The sequence below is a fragment of the Manduca sexta genome, chromosome 13 (assembly GCF_014839805.1).
Source record: "Manduca sexta isolate Smith_Timp_Sample1 chromosome 13, JHU_Msex_v1.0, whole genome shotgun sequence".
In the NCBI taxonomy this organism is placed as follows: domain Eukaryota; kingdom Metazoa; phylum Arthropoda; class Insecta; order Lepidoptera; family Sphingidae; genus Manduca; species Manduca sexta.
The window spans coordinates 828,941-856,172 of NC_051127.1; the positions used below are offsets into that span (position 1 = coordinate 828,941).

Here is a 27,232-nt window from a genome sequence, read left to right on the forward strand (position 1 = left end):
GTCATTGTCATCGGTACGTTATACCTACTGTCATTGAAATTATAGTGCCAGGTGATAATAACGCTATTATGAATTTCTTTAGATCAAATTAAAAGCAACAGAAATGATTATGTCGATATAATTATTTAAAGTCGCTTATTTTAGTATACATAGTCAATTCCCTAAAAATACTTTATTACGTAACAAAATTAGGTACTTTGAAAAAGTAGAAAATAATCATAGATGGCGCTAAAACTTAAAACCGTGTCATGCTATAACATTGACGCTAGATAAGTTAAATATAGAATCGCATAGATGGCGCTTTACAACTATAACAAAAAAAGTTGTACGTGCATAGTTTTGATTTGATTAGGTTTTAGGATAAACAATAATTATTTATTATTGAAATTACGCTCATTATTAGTTGAATCTATTTTAACAGCACGTAACAAAATTGCATACGTTTGTTATCCGTAAATAGATTGTATGGAATTTATTGATGTACCGAAAAAAGCCCCTCAAAGTTCCCGACATCCAGAATCCGTGACATAAAATTTTGTAGAATGAAGACTATACTGTATTATGGGTGCAACAATGGCTGACATGACAGGTAAAATGCCACGAATCCCCGGTTTCAGGGGGCACCCATAGCGTACGTAATATACTACGTAGGGGCACCAAAAAATTGTAAGAAGGTCGCCGGAAAGGATTTATGTTCCATAAGGATATTCGTGGCGTTTACCTCCAGGCGACTTTTTTGTAAGCAGTTCTATAACTATACTTTTTAAAGTCTGGTTATATTACTCATTATTAGTATTCATTGAATTTATATTTTCCATATATAATATGATTCTCTTTGATTTAGACGTTTAAATAAATTTAGAAAGGTACTAAAAAGGGGTAAAATAAAAGCACAATTCATTGACAGTAATTTAATCTCTAAATATATAAAACAATCTGATTTTATGTATATTTACAAAAAAATGATTTCAATTCGTCATATATTTTTATAAATGTATAATTTTCATTTTATAAATTCCGAATAATATAAAAGACAATATTCCATTTACGAAATACATCTTATTCCTATGGCACAGAGTGGACTCGAAAACAAAATTATTAAATCAGACAAAACAAAGTATACACGTGTTAATCGGTGAAAATTGGCAGTATGTTCTCTCCATTCAGTTTATACTTAAAACAAAAAGCATATACTTAATTAAAAATTAAAACTAGGCACATACTAGAACTACAACTAATATGAAATTAAACAAGTTTAACAATTCTCTTACACGATAAAATATTTTTCACTTCTATGTGTGATAAAAACATTGCAAACATTCATCTCGGGCGATTAACTTCGAGAACTTAATATATAACTTAACTACATGTTTAATTCTAACGAGATTTAAGTTAAAGAAAAGTAATTGCATTCGTTGATGTCACATGAAATTATATTTTGCTGATTGTACTTAAAGTGTACGGGTGTTTGTAATAGAGGATATTATAATTTAAACAGAAATAAATAGTTAGTAAAAGCAGGAATAAGGAAATTATATAAGTAGTAATTATTCGAGTGTATTTAGTAGGAGGTACCAAAAACGCTGGGTCTATATGCACCTTACATAATTTCTTGCAGAAAAACAATAATATATTCTTTATAGATGTCGATATGCCCAATTTTAGTAATTGTGACAAAAGGCAGTGTTTAAATGAAATTATATTATTGAAAATCAAAATATTGTAACGATTTCTATGTATACGCGAATGTTAATTGAAATAAAACTATTTTGCAGATTTTAATGCAGTTTCTATATTATAATTTTCTCCCGACGTTTCGAAGACTGCAGCCTTCGTGGTCACAGGGCGGACCACCCGCAAAATAGTCTTAATGTCAAAATATTGTCTTAATATTTTATTTTGATTTCCAACAATACCACATGAAGTCAATTATAGAAACATTGTGATGGATTTTATCATGTCAAAATGAGCTCCACAAACAAAATTATACTTAGTTATTTGGTTTTCATCGTAACGGCAATAATGTTAAATCTTTGATAAAGAAAATCATTTTCTTATTCACTAACTGAGTATATAATTTTGATCATTACACTAAACAACCCCCTCGTACTCTAATTATTATTGAGAAAATGTTCATAAATGAAAATAAAATACCATGCCGAATAATACGTGACGCTGAATTATCATAGATATACCATATGCCAATTTTCTTCTTTATATAATTTTAATATAAAAATATTGTCATAATTGAGACAGATGCAGGGGCCCTGTTTAAGCACCAAAATGTATTATTTTAAAAGGTTTCCAATAGAAAACTGTTGTAATTGCGAAAATTCTTGCAGTTTGCATTGGAATGTCGACAGAGGGTGTAGAGGAAGTATCTACCTACGACTGAGTCATGGTCGTCGACAATCGTAATGATGTAGGATTGCGAAATTGTTTTTTAATTCACCATCGTAGAGCGATGGCGCATTTGCGAAATTGTACTCTTCAGTTTTCAGTAGGACGCCCTATCGATTTTATTTTGTATCTATTTTCTATCCATACATTTGTAATCTATTTTGTGAAGATTACTTTTATTGTTGTTGTGTAATAACTTAGACAAAAGGATACCTTTATTTTTTCTAAAACGTTGCAATTTTCCAAAGATGACTTGGTTCTACAATAGTATATATGTAGATTGATGTCTGAAACAAATTTTCCTTGCTATTACAAAAGGTAATATAGTTAAAGTTTTATTTCAACAAACTTACAATAATTAAGAACTACGTGTGAACTACAGGAGATCTTTACATCTGTCTCAATTATGTTTTGTTCATAAATTCTATAAAAATCTAATTTACAACCGCACTAACATATTATGTACACGTAGGTAAACACATACCTACATACAAATAACACGGTAGGTATACATACTCACTTCACTATATTATGTAGTATATTTTAATCTAAGTCACATCGTTACATCACCAGGATTCCAAGCAAATTGTTCAATTAGATATAGCAGTAATTACGATTATATTTGACACGATTTTAACATAACCAGTATGTATAGACAAAAGGAAGAATGTTCATTTTGTGCTCGCAGTAAAAAAAAACAACTTTGGTTGAAATGAGAAATTCGCGTGGAATCCTTTTATTATGTCCCTAACCATTCCGACCCTGCATTCATTCGAGTGATTTCTAAAAGACTGTTCTACTGAAAGTAAAAAACATCTTTACGGGAATGTTTGTGTGAAAAACTGAATATTGATAAATTATATCGATACCGGAAATTTCAATTGTCGTAAGGGACAAACCATCACTTTTCAGGAGAGCCAAAAAACATATTTTTTTGTCTGAAATTCGTTATAACTTTTTTATTTGTAATCTGATTTTAAAGGTGTCTAAGGACCACTGATCTATTTTTTTGTGCTTTTTCTAATAGTTTTATCCAAATTAACGTAGGTCTACTACTTTCAAAGATAGGTGTCCCTTACGTCCCACCAAAAATGAATAAAACGCCTATACACCCTTAGCTTATTAAGGTTGCATAGGTTGTAAAGGACATTTTTACTCAAATTAAACTAGCGTTTTAGGTTATAAATGTCACATCACTTAAATATGAAGGGTAATAGAAGGTCAAAACTTATGGAATTTTGTGAAATAAAACCCTTACTACAATTTTATTGTCTTTTTATTAGAGTAAATCAAACAAAAAAATAACATTCGAAGAAGAAATCAAATTCTTTAAAAGAAAAATAATGTTCCTTTACGTATGAAAAAGAAAGAATAATTACTTAATTCAGTATTTAATACAATCATCCATGAGTTTGTAGTATGTTAAATAATTTTCAGTATCAAAATAACAAAAAATGTAGATATCTCTTCTATAAAAACATTCATGACATAATACACAAACAATAATAATTCTAAATTACTGGAGTCTTAAATACACATGACCCATATTTTGTAATAATAGAATCAACTTCTCTAAAGAATGCAAATACTTATTCATCATCCTTAGCCTCCTCCGCATCAGTCTCGGGAAGAGCATCTCTAACCAATGCCAAAGACGGTAGCTCTAGATATTCTTTATGAAAACGTTTCGGTATAATTCCATTATTGCATAATTTTTTCAAATCATTAAACTTAGCTACTGATATAGGAAGACGATTTTCATACAATATTGGCAAAACAATGTTATTTGGATCTTGGTTTTCTACAACTTCAGAAATTGTTTCTTCCTTTTTTCCTTTCCCTGTCTTTGATCTATTACCTTTTCCTTTTCCAGCACTAAAATTTTTTCTTCTTCGTTCACTTAATGCTATTATTTGCGGATTTTCATCTTCTTTCATGGAATATTTCACCTCTACAATTTTGTCTTTATGTTTCTTCAATGTCACTATTCGTATCTTTTTTAAATGTAGCTGTTTTTGAGTGATATCAGTAAATGTTTCAGACACCAAGTTATCCCAATTAATGAAATCGGAATGTTCCAAAACATTTATTTGGTATGGTTTAGGTCGTTTTCTTGCCGATTCTATGTATGCTGGCCATTGGCTCGGAGCCCAAACGATAATTCGCTTGGTCTCCCTTTCAATAACGGCATGCATAGAATCTACTGGCATGTATGTATGTCCAGGAAGTAAATAATTTATCTGTACTACTTGAATATTTATAGAAATCTTCAAAAAATGATGGATCGCGGTGAGCAATATTTTATTTTTATTCTGCCCTGGGCATGAGTCACAATACAATAAAACATTTTTGATGACACGTTTATCAATTTCAAGAAGAAATTTATAAACACAAGTTGCAATCTCGTTACCTCCACGTTTACCATCACTCTCTCCCCACAAGTAACAATGTCCAATTTTAGTTTGGCTCTCATAGAATGTACAGTTATAAAAGGCATATTTTCTGGAGTAGTATAGTAGCATACTTTCTCCATATGGAGTATTCAGCACTTTCTGTAAATCAAAACTTATAGTGAGTGTATCTTTTGAGATCAAATTCTGGTGAGTATTAAATCTTTGGTAGCTAGCTTTTTTTTCCTTCAAATGAATTTCAATTTCATTTATTTCATCCTCTGTTAATATATCTTTGTTTTCTGTTTTTGTGCAGAGTACGCACTTGTCTTTTTTTGGCGTATGAAAACGTATATTATAATCATTTTTAAAAATAGCAACAAAAACCTTTTCACTCACATGTATTTTTGAATTTTCTTGACAGTTTTTTAGATAGATCCTATACAAATTTGTAACATTTCTATATTCTTGTGGCAAATAAAGGCTTGAACTTTTCTTTCGGCAGTAGTGAGATGGAACTGCAGGTAGCGTTTTTATAAAAGAGTGAACATAGTCTTTTGCTTCTTCACTATATTTTGGTGCGTTACAGGTTCTCTTTTCTTGGCTCGCCATACCTTCTATTGAATGCTTTATTGTATATAAAATAATTTTTTGTGTTATATCTAAGGTATGTAGCAAAAATTGCTGGCAGACCTGTCTAGATCCTTCACCTTCATTTATATAATATTCGTATGTTAGACTCCTTCTACTTTCTACTAATTTAGTCTTTTTTCTCTTAATAATGCTTGGTTGTACACATCTTACAATCCAATCTCGCCGGCGTTGTACATCGAGGTTCCAAAAATGGTCAAATAAGCCTTTTCTTCTATCCTCTGATATTTCATAGCATTTTCTGAAGCATTTATCTGGTAAACACGGATTTTCTTTAATAGTCTTTTTTTCTTTTACTTGACCCAATTTAGTTTCATAACTTAGTCCAGCATCCTTGCGTTTTTTTTGTAATTTACCTTTGTTTGGCTTTTTTAAGCGCATATTTAGTGATTGGCCGAATTCTAGATCATTTCGTTTTCTTTTTTTCGTTTTTTTGCATTTCTTTGCAGAACCGCTATTTTTTGAAGTATCTGATTCATTTGGACTCCATAAATTAGAACTGCCTGAAGAAAATTCTTCGTTATCAGAAAGAAAATCAGCGTAAGATTTTAATGTACTTTTTTTACACCTTGTTTTGATAGTTGTACTAAATTGGGCATGAAGTGAGCTATTTACATTAGGTGTTGATACACACCTTGAAGAGTGACCCGGATCAAGGTGGAAGCTGCTTTCATGTATAAACGATCCCTTGATATTGCCGAGTGTTTGAACTGTATTTTCCAAAGAATCACAAGCTTTGATTCCTGAATCATAGCTACTAATGGTAGGCGTAGACAAAATGGTGTTAGTAGGTAAATTAGTGTGAGTAACTTTGTTAATATAAGGTCCTGATGAAATCACAGACAAAGCACAGTCTTCAAGTTGATGAAATGTTAAAGGTTCAACGTCACCAACACCTATCTCCCGCAATACAGTGGTTTCTGCAGGTTTGGCAATATAAGAGTCTGTTGCAAGCATGGAGTTATCAAGCTGATCAGTGGTTGAAGTTATATCAATATCAACAGTAAGTATATTACTCGAAACAGTAGTTTCAGGATTTTCGGCAATATAAGGTTCATTTGCAAGCATGGAGTTTTCAAGCTGCCTAGATGTTGAAGGTTCATCTATGGTAACAGTATGTATATTATTCGAGACAGTAGTTACAGCAGTTTGAGCAACATAAGGATCAGTTGGAAGCATGTAGTTATCAAGTTGACCAGAAGTCGAAGGTTCATCGATGGCAACAGCAAGTATTTTATGTGAATAAATAGCTTTTGAAGCTTCGGTAACTTCAAGATCACTGTCTTCTATTACATCACTACTATTATTACCAGAAGATGGCAGTGAGGAGGCGCCAACTAGTGTCGTGTACCTTAAAAAGCAAAAAAATATTATTTTACAATCTCAATGTTTCTCGAAATAATTTGCATTATGTTAAATTGTACTTTGAATTATTCTCGAAAAATAAATCGTTTTCCACTAATAAACATTTTATCCATAGGATTTTCATGGACATTCGATAGTCTCCTTACGTTATTTTTACTTTATTTTAGACAGATAGACAACTATAGACGTTGTGGTGATTGCTTGCTCATTATATGATCCGCTTACTTGTTTGCAATTAAGAAATTACGAAACTAGCTTTTATTATAATGTATAACTTACGAAGCATTATTTTGCATGAATATATTTTCGTTCTTTTCATTTTCTTTGCCATCTAAATCGCTTGGACTCGCATCAGGTAGCTCAAAATTGTCACTGAATACAAAAATAATAAGCACATAAATAAAAAAATGCACAACTATTACTGCGAATTTATTAGTAAGTATGCATTTTAAATGCAGTTACAGGGGGTAAAGGGTGTAGACTAAAAACATATATATAATATTTGAGTCGTAAGGAACATTTACTAAGAAAGCAGCGTTAATATTTTTAAGAAAATGTCCCTTACGACCTATTTCGTAATAGGTTTTGGCGGTAACCGACTGAGCGCTCGCCGATCAGTTACATTTAATATACCTGCCTAAGTGCCTACTTACTTTACAAAACGTAATTATTATTATTATTAAACAAATAACATTAAAATTCATATGTAAAAGAACTATAAAACTTTTAATATGTGTCGTCAAATCTATACACGTAGGTGAATACATAAGTAATGTTTTAATTTAATAAATAAGAAACTTTGATAACACTTACCGTAACATTCTGGTTTTATGTCGTAAAATAGAATCAATTTTCCGTTTCCTTGACGTCAAAGGATCACTAAATAGTCGCTTCCGTGGACTCGTCATTTTATAAACACAAATTCTAATCTCAACTGACTTTTAACACGAAGTTCATGCGTTGAATGATGAAATCCGAATGAACTAGTCGCGCGATGTTCCTTTGCCCCCGCGCCTGCAAGGTACTTACACCCCCGCTACCCGCGACAATGTGCGGCCGCTCAACACTGGTTTCGACACGATTTTTGTTAAAAAATAGCATTTGAGGTCGTAACGAACATTAATAAAATATTAGACCTTTAAGCCCTTATTTAATTACGACATATACAATTGTTATCAGGGTCGTAACGGACAATAACAAGTAAGGTAACAAATACAACCAACTTATTTTTGATATTTGAAAAAATTTTAACGACGTAAAGGCACTCTCTAATACAGCGGTTCGAAGTTACCTGGCTTATTTGGAAAAATGTACCTTAAGTCAGCTTGAAGTATGTACGCGTCACATAAGACCAACTTTTTCAAATATTTAGCTTCAAAATACCAAATTTGTCAGGGCGTAAGGGATTTTTTTTTAAAGATAGAACAATTTCATATATACCAATCGATAGAGCTCGAAAAGCCGAATCCGGCAATATATATAACTCATTTTCGCCAAAATGTCCCTTACGCCAATTGAAATTTCCGGTATCGATATATTTGGTCGCCGTCGTAATACAGAAATGCTTTTTACGTAGGCAGTATTCAATCATCGCACAACTCATCCAAATCGGGAAATCACTCCTCAACCGCGCTCTCAACTTAAAAAACTAGCCTAGTTTGACGTCATCGAAAGCCGTTAGTAAGTCGCTTGTTCCTTGGAGCATGTCCGTGTCCGGCCAGAAGTCGGACGTGGTCAGCGGCACGTTCGAATCCAGGAGCATTTCTGTTTGCATCGGGAACCCCGGGCTGGGTTGCATCTTGGTCGTGAGGTACGGATCGCAGCCCTGGATCACGCCCGCCGGCGACATCAACCTCCCTGGACTGTACACTTGGTACTTACCCATCGGGGACAGCGATGGCGAAGAGGAATACGGACTCATCATGCGGTCTCTCTGAGCAGGACTCATGGCGGGACTGTTGTAACTGCTCGGGCTGGGCGGGAGCGAATACATCGGACTGCCGATACTCAGGCTTAAAGGAGACATCGGGCTGGCCATGCTTGTGCGTATAACTTGATTGATAGGTGTGTTGGTACGCGATATTTGATTGTTTATGGTCGGAACGATGTTTATTACAGGTATCTGGATGCTGTTTCTGTTCATGGCTTGGCCTCCTAATGCCTGTGCATTTTGTATCATCTGGTAATTGGTGTGCATATTATGTTGACTCTGGGGTGACGGTTGTGGCGTATCCTGTAAGCACAGACAAAGAAAATTAGCGAATGAAGCACCCAGACTTGTTAGACATAAATTATGCGATCGTCCAGCGTTGTATCTAAGGTTTTTGCCGCTAGCAAAAAGGCGCACGTCGGATGAGTAAAATATAGAGTATAAGCTTTGACCTTACCACTGAAAACATAAATTTCAAAGGAGTTATCGTCTCTATTTCTACGCAATATCTGCGTCAGACTATAATAAAGCGTTATGAACGTTGTATAGAGTAATAAGATTGATTGAAGAATATTTAACGGTACAAGTGTCTCTCAACATTCGTGTATTCATTGACACACTTACGTATTTAACGTCTGTGGTTGCAGTCGTGTTTAGTATTCATTAAGGCGCTATGTGATTCAATAAGTATGTCCACGGTCGCTTTATTTGTGAATTGTATGATCGATGGGTTGCGTAATACTGATTTTCCTCCACAAACCTTTCAAACTGGTCGTAATTAAACATTGATACTTTTCAAGTAGTTAATTATTCATGCTGTGAAATAGGCGTCTTTAAGGTTGTAACGTTCTGGCTATTGTAAACTGGGGTCTCAAGAGATAAAACGTAAGCTTTTCAGACTGTCACTTAACTTTTCATTCCAGTGATAAAAAATACTTTAGTGAATAACAAAATTTTCCTCTTATAAAATTATGTTTAGTGGATTTTTTTTTTTACTTTGGTTTATAGCGCATCAAAACTAATTATATTGAAATGGGGGTTGTGCACCACCAGATGCCAGGTTGGTGCAATGCGGCTCGCCTGCTGCGGCCTTGTGAGTGATCGATAAAAATTTCAAATTAACCTACTGCTTTGCGACAGCTCCTTGCCTGCATGCATATTGCATAGTAATGGTGATTGTTATTTTTCAAACATGATTCTAAAAGTCGTTCAAACTTTTCAATATCCTTTGATAAATGATATGACAAATGTAAAAATATGGGAACAATAAAAATGGAAATTTTCGGGGTAAATGTAACTTCTTCATTACAAGATAAATCAAATACTTAATGTAATAATGTGTTGTCTATTGCTTAAAACAAGAATGTATGTAACGCTAATCTCCATGTCCTTCCAAAATACGTTCTTTTTGTACCTCTATGAGACAGCTATCATGGAGGTATAATTTCGCACAGTGACACCGTACAACTTTATATTTATAGATGAAATAATAATAATGGGGACTAGAATGTAAATTGTAATACTATGTGATCTGTCTCAAAAGTTAAACGACGGTAGAAGCAGGCTATACACAATCGCAGTATGTAAATTGAATAGCAATAAGTTATTTGAGGGAACGTAAATTTATCACTTCACACATATCAACAAAGAGTATAATATAAGATCATTTCGCGTTTTATATTTAAAAAGCTTTTTTACGTTCATCTCTTTACGAGGTAATGCATGCCTGGGAATGTAAGATATGAACATGCACTTTCATGTTATACCTTTATTTTGTTGTTAAAATATGTGCGTGTTAAATGAGTCTTGTGTTTAATTTTTTTGATTATTAAAGTGACCGAGTTCCGAAATTAGCACTTATAAAATTAATATCCTACAGTAAATGCCTATGTGCACTGCTATACCGCATGATTACTCAGTATGAGGAAAAAGTTCACATTATATTTATTCGCGGTAATGGAAAATAAACACTACATGTGCTAATTTTATTGACACCTTTTTGTCTAGATTTGTTTGCAGTTTCTGGTTCACTGGCTTATAGTTTTTTCTAGTTTTATATTTGTATTATCAATGTAAACACGAAACATCGTTTCACACGAGGATAAGCATTCTGTTAAGGATAAAGATTTCGTAGAAAATTTTAAAACTTAAGATACTGCTTTATGTACAATTTAGAGATAACAAGAATAACAACATTAAATATAACAAGTATTTAGATCTCATGTCACAGGATGGCGAGCGCAGTGGAATACCAAACAATACTTTGTAATACAAGGTGTTGGATGGTGTTTATACTGTTTTTGGGCGGTCGTATCGCTGACCATCAGGCGAACGGCGAGATCGTCTCGTCATTCAAAGCAATATAATAAACTTATTTTTTTTAAATAAGCTACAGAAACATATATATTATATTATAAACATATATATATTTTCCAATCTAATACGTAACATGGAAACAACGTTTCTTTGCCGAGATCCCTACGGAGAAAACAGACAACCTAGCAAATTACTTACAAACACTGAACATGTTTTATCATCTCAAGAAAAAATACACAAAAGCCAAAACAAAACGAATGTCTTTGCATAAAAGTTGTAATATTTTTGTTATACAAAACTAGTTAACTAGATTAAAAAATCGCTCGTGACTTCGTTTGGGAATACAAGAGGCACTGTGTACTTTTTGGAATAAAGTAAAAATTAGGAAGTAAATAATGTTTATTCCTCATTTTCTATTATATTATGGTCTAACTATGTGCCAAAATTAATTATTAATTAAAGGAAAAAACGTACCCCTGTTAAAACACATTGCGCGCACAGAGAAGTATATTTGGTATAATTAAAGCTCATATAGAAAAGGAGCACAGAAAAATAATTTCTAATATGGTAGATTTTTTTAAAGATCTGCCCACGTCTTTAGAATATATCACTACGATTCTACGATAAATTTTAAGACCAAATATTTTATTCACTTTGCTCGATTTATGAATAATGGCTGCTTTTTCAATCGTCAAATAAAATAAATTATGACGTGACTGATTATGAAAGAGACATATTAACCAAATCATACACACAACTATAATTTTAATTCGTTGTATTGTATTTTATTTAAAATAAAATTACCTAATGATGGAAAAGCGGCCCTAAATAAAAATAATTAAATTAATAATTCTTAAATACGTTTACATGGAAGGAACTTAAGAGTTTTTAGGGGCTTCACATTATGAAATTTTAATGCTCGGATGACTTATTATTCAGATACCAGGCATTCAACCATAAAAAACGCAACTTTCAGAATATGATTAAAAAATGAAGGTAATAAAAAACAAGATTTCTCATCATAAAATTAATCTTAACTTAAGTTTCATCGCGCCCTACTCAGCAGTGTTTATGCCGATGTTAAAAGTGCGTGCAAATACCACACCTCGACAAATATATTTGATCTAAGAATCCGTCTCAAGGCTGGCTGGGATCGTTTATAACGGAGTTAAGTTAGGACTAAACTAGGGCTGCGAAACATCTCACTGCAAAAGTAGAACGCCTAAGCCATCTTGGGTTTACGTGTTCTATTTTCTCTCTAGGACTTTTTTAAGAACATAACCATATCTGTAGACGCGGCCTAATTTCTGAGAGAAATATTTGACACATTTTTACTCCAAATTATGTCTCTTTATTTTCGTGTCATGGCAGCCCTAAACAACCATGTATTGTTATTTAAATACAAGACTTTAGGACAGTTAAAGTCAGTTGAGCCCGTCGCATAACGTACGCAGTTATTCCTCACAATACCGTAGACGCAATAAAAGCGAAACAGAAAGGAAATAAGATGGTCGGGACAAATTCCATGTCAGTGGCCTTTTTATGCCAGCGATATCTGAGGAAGGCCATGACGCTTCGAGGGACGGCTTAAAAAGGATTTCTCGTCTGCTTATTGACCTTAGTCTTGCAACAATTTCGCCTCTATTCACTATTCAGATACTTCGAACTAACTGATCATATTTTATAAGAAATTTTGAATGAATTGTGTGAATAATAAGGTTATTTATACGTCTGAGAATAAGTACTATTTCTCTATCAATCTGTTTCAAGACAAGTGATTCTATATATGAACAAAGAACAGAATTTATCGAAATATTATTACATAAAATTCGCGAGGCAAGAAAATCGATCCATTAATTATTCCGGCAGTAGTACAGAAACTTTACGTTCTGATAACATCGTGATGAAAATAACTTCACCGATTGCGTAATGTGTTATCTGTTGTTTTTTACCTCGAAATTAAATCAACTATACGCAAAAACAATCAAAACTTGTGACCTTTTAAATTAATTTGGGTTTCATTACGTTTTATTACTTCTTAATAAGGTCAGACTTTTTATTGTATTCTATTTTATTGTATTCATAGTGACTATATTTTCCTGTTTGAATTTAATGGGTCTTAGATTTTAATGTAATTCTTGGTTTACATTCTAGATAAATATTGCACATGAGAACGATGAAGATCATAAATAAGTTATATAAAATTTCATTACAGACATCGGATATTAAAAACTAGCTCTAATGAGATTACTCCGATATTCACCCTGAAAATTCATATTGCAGAATTTTTGTCGAAGCATTTTCAGCACAAATTAGATTTCATATATAAATGCAGAAAATAAAATTATAATGTGTTTTCGCTTGTAAAATGTCAAAGCCGATACTCATAGGATTTGGGAATAAGGAAAGGTCAATAAAAATCAGCAAAGTGCACCTTTTTACCAACACTATTTTTTTCATTTTATTAAATGTCTCTTTGTCAACTTCACAATATTTATTTCTCTCCAGAAAAATAAATAATTATATAACATTTCTCTAGTTCACATCGTCATCACTTAAACGCTATAAGTTATTAAAACAACGATGATAAGTTAAAATATTTATATACGCTCGACGTCTTTAATTTAGAATACTCATATGCGATGACGAGTCAAGCACACTATGACGTTCACACTACTTTACAATACAACGCAGCTGCTTAAGTTAATATTCTCAACTTGTGACAACTCCCTAAAGTTTTGTGTAAAGATCTCAAAATATAATGTGTATACGTAACGAACATAAAACCGTATACAGCACAACTTCGCTGTAAGTTGTACTCTGTGTCATTTGGCAGTGGGAACGGCAAACACGCGGGCCAACCATCGTGCTGTTCGACATACGCCTCGGCTACACTCCGTGTAAAACGACTAAAAATCAACTAGCACTATTTCAATGTAAAAGATAACATTAGACCTACTTAACATTAACTAAGCGTAGAATTACAGTAACTAATAAATAGCGATAACCTCTGAGAACAAGGTAAAATAAAACTACTAATATTGACTCGGTTCGAGCTACGAACATAAGACGGAGCGCGCGGCGCGTCCCGGCCTTGGGGACGTTCGGTAACTACATTAACCTAGGAACGATTCATTGTTCATCATAACCACCACGATATGCGCACGTTTAACTTAAGCACTAAACTCAACGCTCGACTGCTTACAAATTTACACAGTTACAATAAAAACACGGGTTTACCCGCACATCACCTAAAACTAATTCTGGTTAACGCCCTCGGGCGAAGCACGAGATTGCAAGTCTGTGGAAGATTAACTACGCTAACCGGTCCTCGCGCCGAGCCCCTACGACTACACGCCTGACGGTCGAATTGCCTTTACAGACTTTAATCTGGCTCGTATCATTTATTGTCTCGTGGGACTTGCTGATTAGAGTAATAAGATGCGACTTCAGTCAGACACTGGTATGTATACGGTTAATATCACATGTATCGACGGCACTGTGTTTAAATTTAATTCGTACAAATTCCGACCAGAGTAAAGTGCTGCGTAGCTCGGAACTAGCTAGAGGCAATTATCGTTTGAACACTGGACGCGCATTATCACAGTTTATGAGTCTGAGTGTGGTCGCACGGCGCGCCTCAGGCCTTCGCTTTGTGGCGCGGCCTGCACTGCACCATGCAGATATAGCCGGCGTCCACGTCGCACCCGCTCACCAGCAGATTCATGAGGACGCTCGACGAGGGCTTGCTACTCGCTCTAGCCGGCGCCGGGGACGGGCTGCGCTTAGCACGCTTCGCGCACGGCTCCTGCTCTTGCTTCAATACTCTTTTCACACCCGTATCCCAAGACGCAACGCTTCTGCTCGGTATGAGACCTAAAACAAAACAATTTGATATAACATACATTCTAATTCAAAACGTATATATTCATGTTTGCATTGAAAAGTTACCTTGATCTGAATATATATTGGTAATGAGATCCTGTGGCGGCGGGCCTGTGGTCGACGCAGTGAGCAAGCGCTGTAGCGCCGGTGCTGGGGAGGCATTGTGTGTCTCCGTGGGCTGGGGCGAGCCAGACTGACGCTGTCGGGCAGCGCGCCCCACATCACCGCCGGCTCCAGCACCGGCAGCTCGTCGCTCGTCGGTATGAACGGCGAGTTTCCATCGTCAATATCATTATCCGACCTCGTGCCGTCAAACGCGTCCAACGACAGTTCTGTTAATAACGATGATTGTTCACATGACGATTCATTCTCCTGAAAAAAATATCAATCATCGATTATAATAAATGACAACAAAATCCTTACACAAATATTTCAATCGAACAAAATGAATTATCACCTGAGGTTCGGGCGAAGATAATAACAACGAATCAGGAGTTAGAGAGTCTACCGGTGACGCATTAGCCAATTCATCACCCAAAAGGCTACAGTAATTGTCGCTTAGTATAAAATCATCGAACATGTCAAACGGGCTGTTCTCCAGAGGGATACAAGCGTCACCAGCCGTAGGTGCCAAATGGGTCAGATCTTCCGGCTCGTCTTTAAGCACTGAAAGAAAACAAAACCATCATAAACAGTGCTGCGTCGACGAAATCAATAAAAAACACAATAAAGCAACATCGGATACCTAAGCTGTGGTTCGAGAGCCACTCACTTGTAAGTCCCTCCTCGTCTTGGGAGAACATGAGAAAGCCTTTATTCATTTCTTTCTTTCGCGGTGCGAAAATGAGCTCTGTGACGGGTATAGGTCGCTCGTCGTCGGAGGGTACGGCGGCGACTATTGCGCCGTTGGCAGGCGGCGCGACAGGCGCACAGAGCGGCGCGGGCGCGGGTACGGGTGCAGTCACTGCCACCGGGGGCTTCAGATCGGCGTGCTGCACTTGGTGTGCTGCGAACACCTCATCTTTGCACTCGATACCGCTGTGAACAAAAAACTTGGTAATTTCGATGCCCACAGGGCAGACCTAATTAATTGCTATGAACTACTTATTAAATGTCACGGTCTACCGCCTTTTATGAGCTGTGCGTGCGTAATACAAGTGCCCGAGTGTAGAAATGATAATTGAAACTGCATGGTTATTAGTACAGAAAGTATCATAGTTTATAGTGCTAATCGGTTTTGTATACACGCGACTGTGTAGGAAGTGTCAATAGCATAAGTACACATAGCACATTGTCAACGCGGAGTAAGTCATACAATAGCGGCAAGTTAGTAGAGTAATCTGTCAACAATATTCAAGGTTGATGTGAAGAGACGAGCTAGCTGACTAGATGAACCGATAAAAGCTAATTTATTCCGCATCTAGCTATTGCAACCTAACGCAATCCAAGCGTAAACGTGAATAAAATTATCATCTCGAGGTGATTAGCTAAACAAACAATACGTTATAATGACAAACATATTTTTTTAAAGGCCGATAAAATACTTACATACGTAAACAAAACACGAAATTGTTGAAATAGCTATCTGTATTATCACCATAAGTCAAAAGTAAAGATAACAAACGAAGAACAAACAGCCAAACGTTTAAATAAAAATATTAATAGCTTTCTGACGATAATAAATGGAATCAAATATTTGATATGTTCGAAATATTACACTCAACGATTTGAACGATTCCGTAATCAATTCACAATATTAAAAAACTAAGGACAGCTCTGAGACATCGATCAACGCGTCCTCACTGTACAGCAGCTGAGACTAATTTAACCAAACAGACAGAAGCCTGATAAAAGATTATAAATAAATCTAGTCCGGTAGTCGGTACAATATTGTATGTATTAAGGTTTAATTAATGAATACTGCAATATGATAACCTAAGAAACGCTCCTAGGCAAGGCGTTTGCGTCAATTGATATCAAAATCAACTCTGAAACTGATACGAAAACGCTTAGGAGATAATGGAAAATTGTTGACAAGCTGATAATTTAAGTTTTCATTAACCTTTAAGATCATCGTGGATATACACTACGGAGGTCCTAATCAGCGTATGCTATCAGCATAATTAACACCTAGTACGCTAGATATAGCACGCAAGTTGTGTAAAACTTGCAATGCACTCACATATTTATACAACACATCATATATTATTCTTGTCATGTGTAACAATTTTACTCTTTAATATAATATTTCAAAGATGGCTTTTGGAAGAAGGCTTGCATTCTAAGTCCCAGAATCCGCATGTGAACATCTGTTTAATAAATTCATTCAAATATAAATTATAGAATAAAACAAAATATTGTCGATCGGAAAACGTAAAAATTATAGCGTAATTGCGTATAATAGACACAGGAGAATATTTATCTTGATGTAAAAGTTTATACGAAACAGAAATTTGTGATTCGGTGCCTACGTGACATCATACGAAAGTGTGCGTGGCGACTCACCGCGTGCCAGACGCGAAGGGGGGTGTGTTTTATTTGGTAGAGCTGCATTTACGTGCTATTTTCGAAAGTGAATTTATTGGTAAAGGACAGCAAATCGCTCTGGCTGCACGCTAGAGAGAGATGTATCGATGGTAGTAAGCATGGCCTTGCTAACGACCTTGCCCATCCTCAGTTTTCACCCTCTCAGACGAGCCCTCATACTTTCTCCACTCCGGCCATTCACCAGAAGCGGATGCGCGCGCACAGCGCACGCGGTTCCTATCGATTTAGAACAAGAGATTCCGATTCATCGTCTTGCGTCAACACACATATACCGATATGACGTCTCTTCGGGGATTCGTACATAAACAAACGCTGATCCCACCTCTATCGAAACATAATAATGCACGTTAAATCGATTTAGGGTTTAAATTACTTAAATATCGGAGAGGTTGAAATCGATTTTGTCTAGCCTGTACTGAGCGCTAAGTAGGCGGTCTTGCGTAACAGCAAAAAGATCTAAACACTAAAGAAATAGAGCAGCTGTTCGGCGGCGTCCTTGGCCGTGATACCGCCGAACGGGTAGGCAATTCAACAATTACATCTGCCACGGTCGAGGTTATGTGACGTCACCTCGTCGTATCTATAATCCCGTAAATATGAATCTCATTAAAATACAGTCGTGACAAAAAATAATTTATCTGTAAAAAAAATATGTAAGTACCTATAGAAAAATAGTTAAAGGTGTACGTACATAAGTAATATAAACGCGTGATAGAATTTTCGAAGGGGTAGGCAAAGATTAAGCCGATTTCACGCTTCCCCTAACTACGCACAAGTTACCAATCGTTCTACATCGAGTAATGAAACATAATCAGTGCAACAAAATTTATTAAAATAGAGAAGTGACGCGAAGTAAATATTCGAGGGATAATAAACCTATGACATGATAGGGGTCGAACATAATGGTTTATAAATTACAAAATAAGATTCCTGGGTATCTCAAGAATGCTCTCCGAAAGCAAAATACTTTAAGTGCGGTAACATCTAATCAATAAGTAACGCACATAAAAAAAATATGGAATTAATGTAATTTTAAAACCATTTTAAATGTAAAAAAAGAAAGCCCTACAATTTCAGCGGTATATGAATAATTTTTTAATCCGCTTATCGTGCTCCATTACGGAATTACGAAAATGAGATAATAGTGATTGTGGACCAGACGGCGAAGACTCGCGACAATTTTATCAATATTTAGGAATATTTTCAAGGCCGATTCTGATAAGATTAGATAAGGCGTAAGTACAATTAATATGCATTAAATAAACATTATTTATTTCGCGAGTGATAAAATATACTTAATAAACAACTCTAGTTGTACACAGCACGTAATGTAGTATATATCTAATATTTAAATCGCTGTGGGAAGCTATAGGTATTGTTGAGACGCGTCATCACAGTTATAAAATTTCCATAGCACCATGCACACGTTTATTCAACTAAACATACGAACCGCTAACAATGTTTATCGGAAAATGCAAGTCACCAGCCGATCACACATTCTTCGACGGCAACTTATGAATATTTAAATTGACCACAACAAAAACCATATAAGACAACGAACGTGCGAGGAATTGGAAGCCTGTTGACAAGTCGTATGATCTATTTAGTGATTTAATAGGTTCGAATTGAACGGCTGCAGTTCTCGTATAATGGTTAATAGAGGAATGATAGCATCGGTGTTTGCCAATGGAGTAGTAAGAAGTTGCGGCGCGGGAGTCAAGGCCGCCGGTGGCGCGGTTATATAACCGGTGCCTGAGGCGGTGGTAGAGGGAGGGAGAGACCGCTAATTTTAGCGGGTCTCACACAAACAACACACTGACACATCGCATCAGGCACCGACGCACTCGCCAGCGATGCTCGATGCAATATTACGGAAAACATTAAATCGAACCGCTGTACGGCACTCAATGTTTTTAAATTGGAAATAATCGACAATAAATGTCAACCAACGCGTACTCAATTCCTACAACCGGCGATCTAAACCGACGTGTCACCAGAACCGAGGGTAGATTGAATAATAATGCCACGAACGGAACACAAAATCATTCACGTAGATCGACAAAATATGTTTTAAAATTTAAATGTGACCGATTATTATTTTTGTTCGCACCGTATCAGTGTTTCTGATAAATTTCCGACCGTGGCATTCACCAAAGTATTACGAACATCTGATATAGTAGCGGAGCACTTGTACGAAGGCACAAAACACTATAATATGATGCACTATTCACCGTCACTATTGCACTGCGTCTTACCATGGTGCGCGAGTTGGTCGATGTGTTGTTAAACAAGCAAGTCTGGTGCGGGCGGCGCTTGGTGTGTTGTGGATTACAGTGCGAACAGCTGATCGGGTTCGCGAGTCGCTCGGGGGCGGTAGGGTGGCGCGTGGGGTGTCCTGTGTACGCTTGCGACGATGTCTGTAGCGCGAATGATACGAGACGGCGAGCGGCGGCGGCGGCGCACTCGTCACGCGACCTATCTAAACACATATACACCGGTCGACATAATTGGACGATAAATTTTTGAGGATAGCCTGTGTTCATCCGAAAGCCACGCGACTAGATAAGCCGGCTCACGGCACCGTGCGTGGTCTGTCTATAATATCACGATCAGGTTGGTCAGATATCATTGCATACCCGTGTGATGTTCACTCCAAAAGGTCTGTAATGTTGTTTTACAGCCCATTCATAAAATTGATAATATTGACGTAGTAAAAAAAAACGTGGAAATTTTTCACCGTTTACGGCGATAACTTTGTTAGAAACAGAGTACAAAATGGTTGATTGTTTTCAGGTACTAGTAATTTTATATTGAAAATAAATGTCATTATTTTAAAAGTAAATCATGAGCGACTAATTTAGGGTGAGTTATTTTGGTTAAAGCCGCTTTAGCAGTTGCAAAAGGTCAATGAACTCGATTAGCAAATGACATTTGTAGCCACTATTCTACGCTTAGCAACTTTAAACTTCATAATTTGATTGTATTCAATATTGTTTATGCAAAATATTTTCCTTTAATTATAAAATGTTTTCCTGGTTAACAATTATAATTTACAACAAACTTAAAACAAAATTCCGTCAGATACATTTATGCCTTTAATTATAAGCAATCCTTACTTATTTGAACCAGCAATGTTTCAAGGTAGGACCGCAATCGTATATTATACACTATGCATTGCACGGTGTATGCACTCTACTCACTGCTGGTCAATATATGTGATATGACATTTTGGCAACACACCCATCTCTATTGTTAGGTTATGATATCTTTCAATCAGTGAAGAATATAGATTTATATACAAAAATTGCAAAAATGTTTAATCATAAAATCACAAGCCAGCGATCGCGTTTAATTCACTGTACAACCTTCACCATTATCCAATATAATTTGTGAGACTTGAATAGTATTCGAGACACGAGTCTGTCAATCCATCACGGGCACAGTCATGCGATACGGTTGGACGATGAAGCCGTGTTGTTCCACAATTTAGCCGCGTAATTCAATACCCGACTCTAATGGACGTCAGCCACTGCCTTTTGTCATCTAGTAGCTTTTAAACGGAATAAAATTGAGATGGAGACGATCAGAAACGACAAAGTTACCAACAAATCGAATGACGCTTGATATAAAAAGTATACCGTTCCGAATGATGGTTACGGAAAAAACATTTCAAGTACGAAGGCATCCGGTCCGTTGGAACTTGAACCGCTGTTCATTGGATTCTTATTTATAAATTAACTCGTGCAACTGTTTGCTTAAGTTCTTTTTTTTGTTGCTTGCATCCATGAGCACGGCAAGCAATGACTGGTCGCAAGGATGTGGCGAATGTCAATAATAATTGTGTGGTCGCGCGCGGTAACATTGAAATATGTATGAAAAATATAATGATGTGACAAAAATATAAAATACCAGAAGTATATAAAATCAAGTCTAATACAAGGTTAAATAGCTGTTACTACAATCGAATTGGATCTGTTTAGTTCCCAATCTAATTAATTATTTTTTTAAACTGATATTATAAGCCATTAGCTTATATTGGAAATAAATTGAAATTGTATAATATTGGTTTATGATAATTGTGCTAACACGAATTTAGGTATTGTACAAGAAAACCTAAGGCACGTTATAATTGACAAAAACTAAATGTAACTAAAACAATAATATGAATTGAACATTTTAATAGGCCCTAATAATATTAAATTACCCATTTCAGGAATTCTACGCTCGTTAAAATTAATTTTATTAATTAAATAACCCTATTTATATGGGGGAAGTACAATTTAAATTATTATTTTCCAGGTTAGTAATAAATATCATTTGAAATATCATGCCATGTATAAAATTTATAAAGCTAAAATTAATATTGATCCTTAAAAACCAACCCTTGCAGAATACCTGATTCAGGTATAAAACAAATCGATACCATTTGTTTTACGCACCAAGAGATAAGTAATAGAAATATGAGTGAAATCAGAATTTCATTATTTATACAAAGCATAGAAATAGATACTGAATACAAAAATGCCGATGGCAATATCAATTCAATTTTCATTCTATAAAGATGCAAATTGCAATACAGAAATATCGATTTTAAATAGGATAAAAGAGTACGCAAAGCTTGCACCATATTGCAGGCGAACGGCGTCACAGAACAGGTCGGAGACATCGGAGCGTGGGGTCCGCAGACAAAACAATATCCTATTACCACCATATTACCAAATAATATGCGGATATTACCTCATAGTTACTAAGCGATTCTCATAGTGAAATGACGAATACCACGTGTGTACAATTCGTCACACCCATTACGTGCTCCTAGTTCGTTTTACGTGTGAGTACGTGACACGACAAACGTTGTCGACAACTTACAATATTGATTTACGAACTTGCCTTGTCTAGCCGGCTGCCGAAAAACTTGGAATTCCATTTGTGATTGGAGGACTTGTTTTTCTATTCTTGTTGGACATGTTATTTCTTAATTTAGGTAGATACTACAAATATATTCCTTAATGCATCGTAAAATTACAGACAGAAGACTTCGATTATATTTACGACGGATATTGCAGATTAATGTTACATTCGCCAATAATAAACCGACGTAAACCAGAAACGATGCTTTACAATGGAATTTATCGTCAATTATAACATTTAGCGCACGCCATTCGATATAATGCTAAATGGTCGGAAGCAACTTGCGAAATACAGTATGGTATTCGCGAACTGCAAGCCATTGTGCAATTAGGGCCAAAGGAGATGGTTGCAGGCCATTGACCCGTGGCCCCACCCCCATTTCCAGCTCGTTGTGGCCGGCTACGTGACTTCACAATCGTTGCACACACCTTACATCAACGCCGGTGTTCTGCATCTACGTCATACCCCAATTTATCAATTACTTACATAAGGCCTTGTGTATAGTAACATTTAGATCGAATCAAACAAGCAACGTTTAGTGACTAACGTCTAATAAGATTGTGAAACACTAATGACTCAAATGTACGTCAAACGTGTAAAAACTCCAAGTTATCACAAAGATATTGCCGGCTGATAATAACTGCGTAATAATAACAGCAAAAAAATAAAATTAAAGTTTGCGACAATCAGCATCCGCAATCCTCATAAATGACAAACGGTCTGGCGGAGACTAAAATGGCAATTTTCTAAATTTTATTATGAAGCTACCGTCAACACAAAAAAGAATTTTTCCAAGGTATATTTTACTCCATTCTATATATAGACACCTGAGAATACCAGATGCCTTATTGTAATTAAGAATCAAATGATGTAACGTTCCATTCACTTAGAAAAGGAGTACCTGCGATGAATTCAATATTGTACACATATCCAAATATGGTACAGGAACTAGAGCATATCGCAATTAAAAAAACATAATAAATTTCACGTGTAAATGAACTTCTAAATGTAATTTGGATTAGGATTGTGTAAGAGGGAGATACATATTTTAAGGTTTAATGTTAAATTTTGGACACCATCCATGGCTTGTTTCATTAAAAATAAAGAATAGAAACATGACTAAGATTTTCCCATCCAATTTTATACATACGTTTCGTATATCGCAATTCACGCTTTTGGGTTCTTTAATGATATAACACAGACGACAAAAAACAGTTTAAATACCATATTTACTTGATAGCTAAGAAAAACATTGTGGTATAGACGTAGGAAGTAGGTACAATAATAACGACTGCAATCATTTAGCTTTTAATAATGGAGCGTCGACTGTTTCATGAAACGATCGGACCATAACGTATGTCAAAGTCGGTCACACGCACGACTTTCAACCTGGGTGAAACATGCACAATCATTTATGCACCTTCATTGAATAACGAAAGACACGCATAATATAAATCCTTTTGCAGCGTACATCCATTGTTATTATAGAATCAAAACCCACTAATAATAAAAAAAAATACAGCCAATGGTACCAACGAATAAACTTAAAAATAATCTTGGCTGGACCAACACGAACGGAATGATAACCAAAACGAATCAAAACAAACAGCCGCGAGCCCCAGCCAATCTGTCAATCCATCAGAATGTGAAATAACGTCTATTTCGGCTGATGAGATTTATGAAGGTTTTACGAGCTTCCAAAACGAAGTCCTTCGAGTTGAACACATAAAACAAGAGGATCTGATATTATATTTGGGGACGCATGAGAAATTACAGTTGAAATGAATGCCGTCGTAGATTGATATCGGTTTTTTAAAGTCCTGTTACAAATAAAAAAGCGAAGTGAACTACTTTCATATTGTTGGTATGGGCTGGTTGTTCTTAGTGGTCGTACAATGAAGCGTGTCGTTGACCTCAGGTGCTAATCAATATTGACCGATTTATTTAGAAGTCGGCATCAATTGTGCAAACATGAAATCATTTAAAACCAAAATACATATCGATATAAGATTAAAAGCAAACCGTACTGATCATGTTAATTTTGTTCAAAGGAAATGACTGAAAAAATATGAACTGGTTTTGAACTCTCTTCCAAGAACCATAAAATAATATATATAATAAATGGCGAATTATATGAATATTATATTTTTTATCACTTCTGTTTCCTATTGATCGAACACTGAGATTGATATCCTGTTTTTATTACTTCCACATTTCGCAAGTAACCAGTTAATGTAATGATATAAAATTGTAATCTGTAACGAGGTTATAGCAGTTCAATAAATAAATCTCAGAATTCAATATTTTTACTCAACAGAATAAAAAGGTACATTCAAAGTCAGAACCTCCTCTGGTTTTAAAACTGATTAAAACGGTATTAGAATTGGTCACATACATAGATTAAGGCGATACCTCAAGGTCCATTTTCATACATTTTGTTTCGCCTTTAATCTGGGTAACTAAACAAGTATTGGATATTTCGGCCTTTAAAATTTAATATGACGAAATTTTAAAGGCAGAAATATCCATGATTATTAATTATTTTTACATTTTTCTTTCAACTGCGAGAACTAATCACTAACTAGACGTGAATTTAAATTCTTTACTTGCCAATACTTGTTTAGTTACCCAGATTAAAGGCGAAACAAAATGTATGAAAATGGACCTTGAGGTATCGCCTTAAGCAATGGATGTTATTAGTAAGAAAATTACTATAATAGAACTTGTACTGTCATGGACATATTTTAAACTGAAACTGGAGGATCATTAGCATGTACGTTACCTGTTGTGCCTAAAAATATAACATTTAGATTTAGATTTTTATCAACTAAGTGTTATAAAAGGATTTGTATGGTTCGTTAGCGCAGTAATTAATACTTCATCACGCGTGTGTGTGCGTGGGATTAGTTTCGTCCGAGTGGTACGTCGCAAAACAAATTCATTTAATTCATCAACTATAGCCATGCAAAAGTAAAGAATGACACCATCATTTTAATTTTCCTCCATTTAAACTTACGTACCAATTCCACGAAATGCACATTAAGCAAAATTTAACAAAAAGGAAACAGACGTTATTATGTGAAATGAATTTCATGGTTTCTATTGACGATAATAAGCAGACATTAGCAGTGATTTCAATATACCAACGTATGATAAACTAGAATGAACAGCTAGAGAAGTTATTTTTTAGAATCTTTTCAACATTGTATGAGGTTACGCCTCTAGATTACGAAAAATAACATCATCAACTACACGCGAGCAGTCACGCAAGCGGCGAGTCGGAATATTCTAGAAGTTCGTAAGAAACTGACGACACCCACGTGCCCCATTCAACGCGAATGCGAAGTTCGCCACACGAGTTGCTATGCGCCATCCGGAGTAGGAAGGTGGGGTGAACGACCTGTCAGGGGGGTGGTGCACTCTCCCGGTTGTTGCATAAATCGTCCGACGAACTCCGGGCGGAAAGTGCTGGCGGGAGTCGGAGCAGGAATTCGCAACTTAAATAATACAACAATGTTGGATTAACTTGTATTCGTGTTATGTTGATGCCGCAGCATGTGCAAGTGGTTAGAATAAGTTGGAACAAAGTTTAGCTATAATGTATGGAATATTTTGCTAGTACAGTATGCTTGAAACATGGTCGATTTCGGCGATAGTGACGCATTAAACAGATCGGAGTAAGGAATCGAATCAAGGAACTAAACTCAAAGTTCATTATCGTATTTACTGAATTCGGCGAAATCAAAGTTCGCTTTAATGGAACGAAGGCTAAAATAAATCAAGCGGGAGTAGTCATCGTGGGACAGATCAATTCGAATGAATCGATGAAAGTGCTATAAAGAAGTGGCCGTAAAACTGCTCAGTTTCAAAAGAAAAGATGCAATCTTTACAATGGCGGATCTAATTTAACTTAAATCGAAACGACTGATATCATTAAGAAAAATGATGTACCTACTGAAAAAAATGCACATAATATTAGAATAAAACGCAATCAAGCTAAATTTTATACCGTTGACACACAAAAGATATACTCGAAAATTTAGAGAACAATAATGATATGAATAAAAATTGTAGTCTAAATTCTAAACACAGTAAAATACATAATTTATGTTCTTTTCCTACACTCTTAATACAAAATGCAAAGTAGCGGTAGAGCAATAAGAAATCTAAACAAGTGCCTTTATTCAAGACATGAAACGTTTGAAACAATCAGCATTCATTGTTGTAATGAATAAATTTGAATCCGTTGTTGGACCTCCTTACTCTTATGATACATTTGTATCGCTCACTATATTTCATCAATTGGTTATTTGAAACAGATGCATGTTTTATACGAGTGAATATATTATGGTGATACATCGTTGGATTGATTTAGTAGACTAAACAGACATGAGCGGTCAAGATACTAAAGTAATTTTTCAAATAAAATATTTCTTACAATTTATTAATAGTAAAAGTAGTCTGTAATAGAAGTTGTTCCATATTCATTTCAATATATACACGGCGCAGTAGTTTAATTCTTAATTTATGCACGATAAATTATTAAAGTTTTAAATTAATTCTTATTATGGAGAAATACAATTTTTCAGGGGAAATCCTTATTTACAATTGTTCTCAGTGTCGGATCAGTACAATGACGTAAATCTGCACGAACTTCTAATTTGGGTGCATTCGTGATTACGGGGGGATACAATGTGACCATTATTTTAGTAACTCTAGAACTACTAACTAGAAGTGAATTGAAAAACATCACACAGCACTCATCATCATGTTAAGTCTCTCAAAGACCAGTATCTATAGCTACGATATTATCATAAACCCAGTATCTATATTCTAT

The 27,232-nt window shown here is 35.4% G+C and overlaps 2 protein-coding genes across 2 annotated transcripts in view; both read right to left on the reverse strand.

The window, feature by feature from the left end:
• Nucleotides 1–896: 896 nt before the first annotated feature.
• LOC115452991 lies at nucleotides 897–7,326 on the reverse strand. The gene is made up of 2 exons (XM_030181615.2): nucleotides 7,086–7,326; nucleotides 897–6,792 (listed from the first exon to the last, which is right to left on the reverse strand). The coding sequence occupies exons 1-2, from the start codon at nucleotides 7,100–7,102 to the stop codon at nucleotides 3,990–3,992; spliced, it is 2,820 nt and encodes a 939-aa protein (XP_030037475.1). The 5' UTR covers nucleotides 7,103–7,326; the 3' UTR covers nucleotides 897–3,989.
• Nucleotides 7,110–27,232, reverse strand: part of LOC115453992 (hypoxia-inducible factor 1-alpha) — a 90,374-nt gene continuing 70,251 nt past the window's right edge. Inside the window, 6 exon segments of the mRNA XM_037438053.1 lie at nucleotides 7,110–9,039; nucleotides 14,768–14,928; nucleotides 15,004–15,123; nucleotides 15,126–15,309; nucleotides 15,395–15,603; nucleotides 15,710–15,975. Coding sequence (XP_037293950.1) covers nucleotides 8,455–9,039; nucleotides 14,768–14,928; nucleotides 15,004–15,123; nucleotides 15,126–15,309; nucleotides 15,395–15,603; nucleotides 15,710–15,975 — 1,525 coding nt within the window. The 3' untranslated portion in view covers nucleotides 7,110–8,454.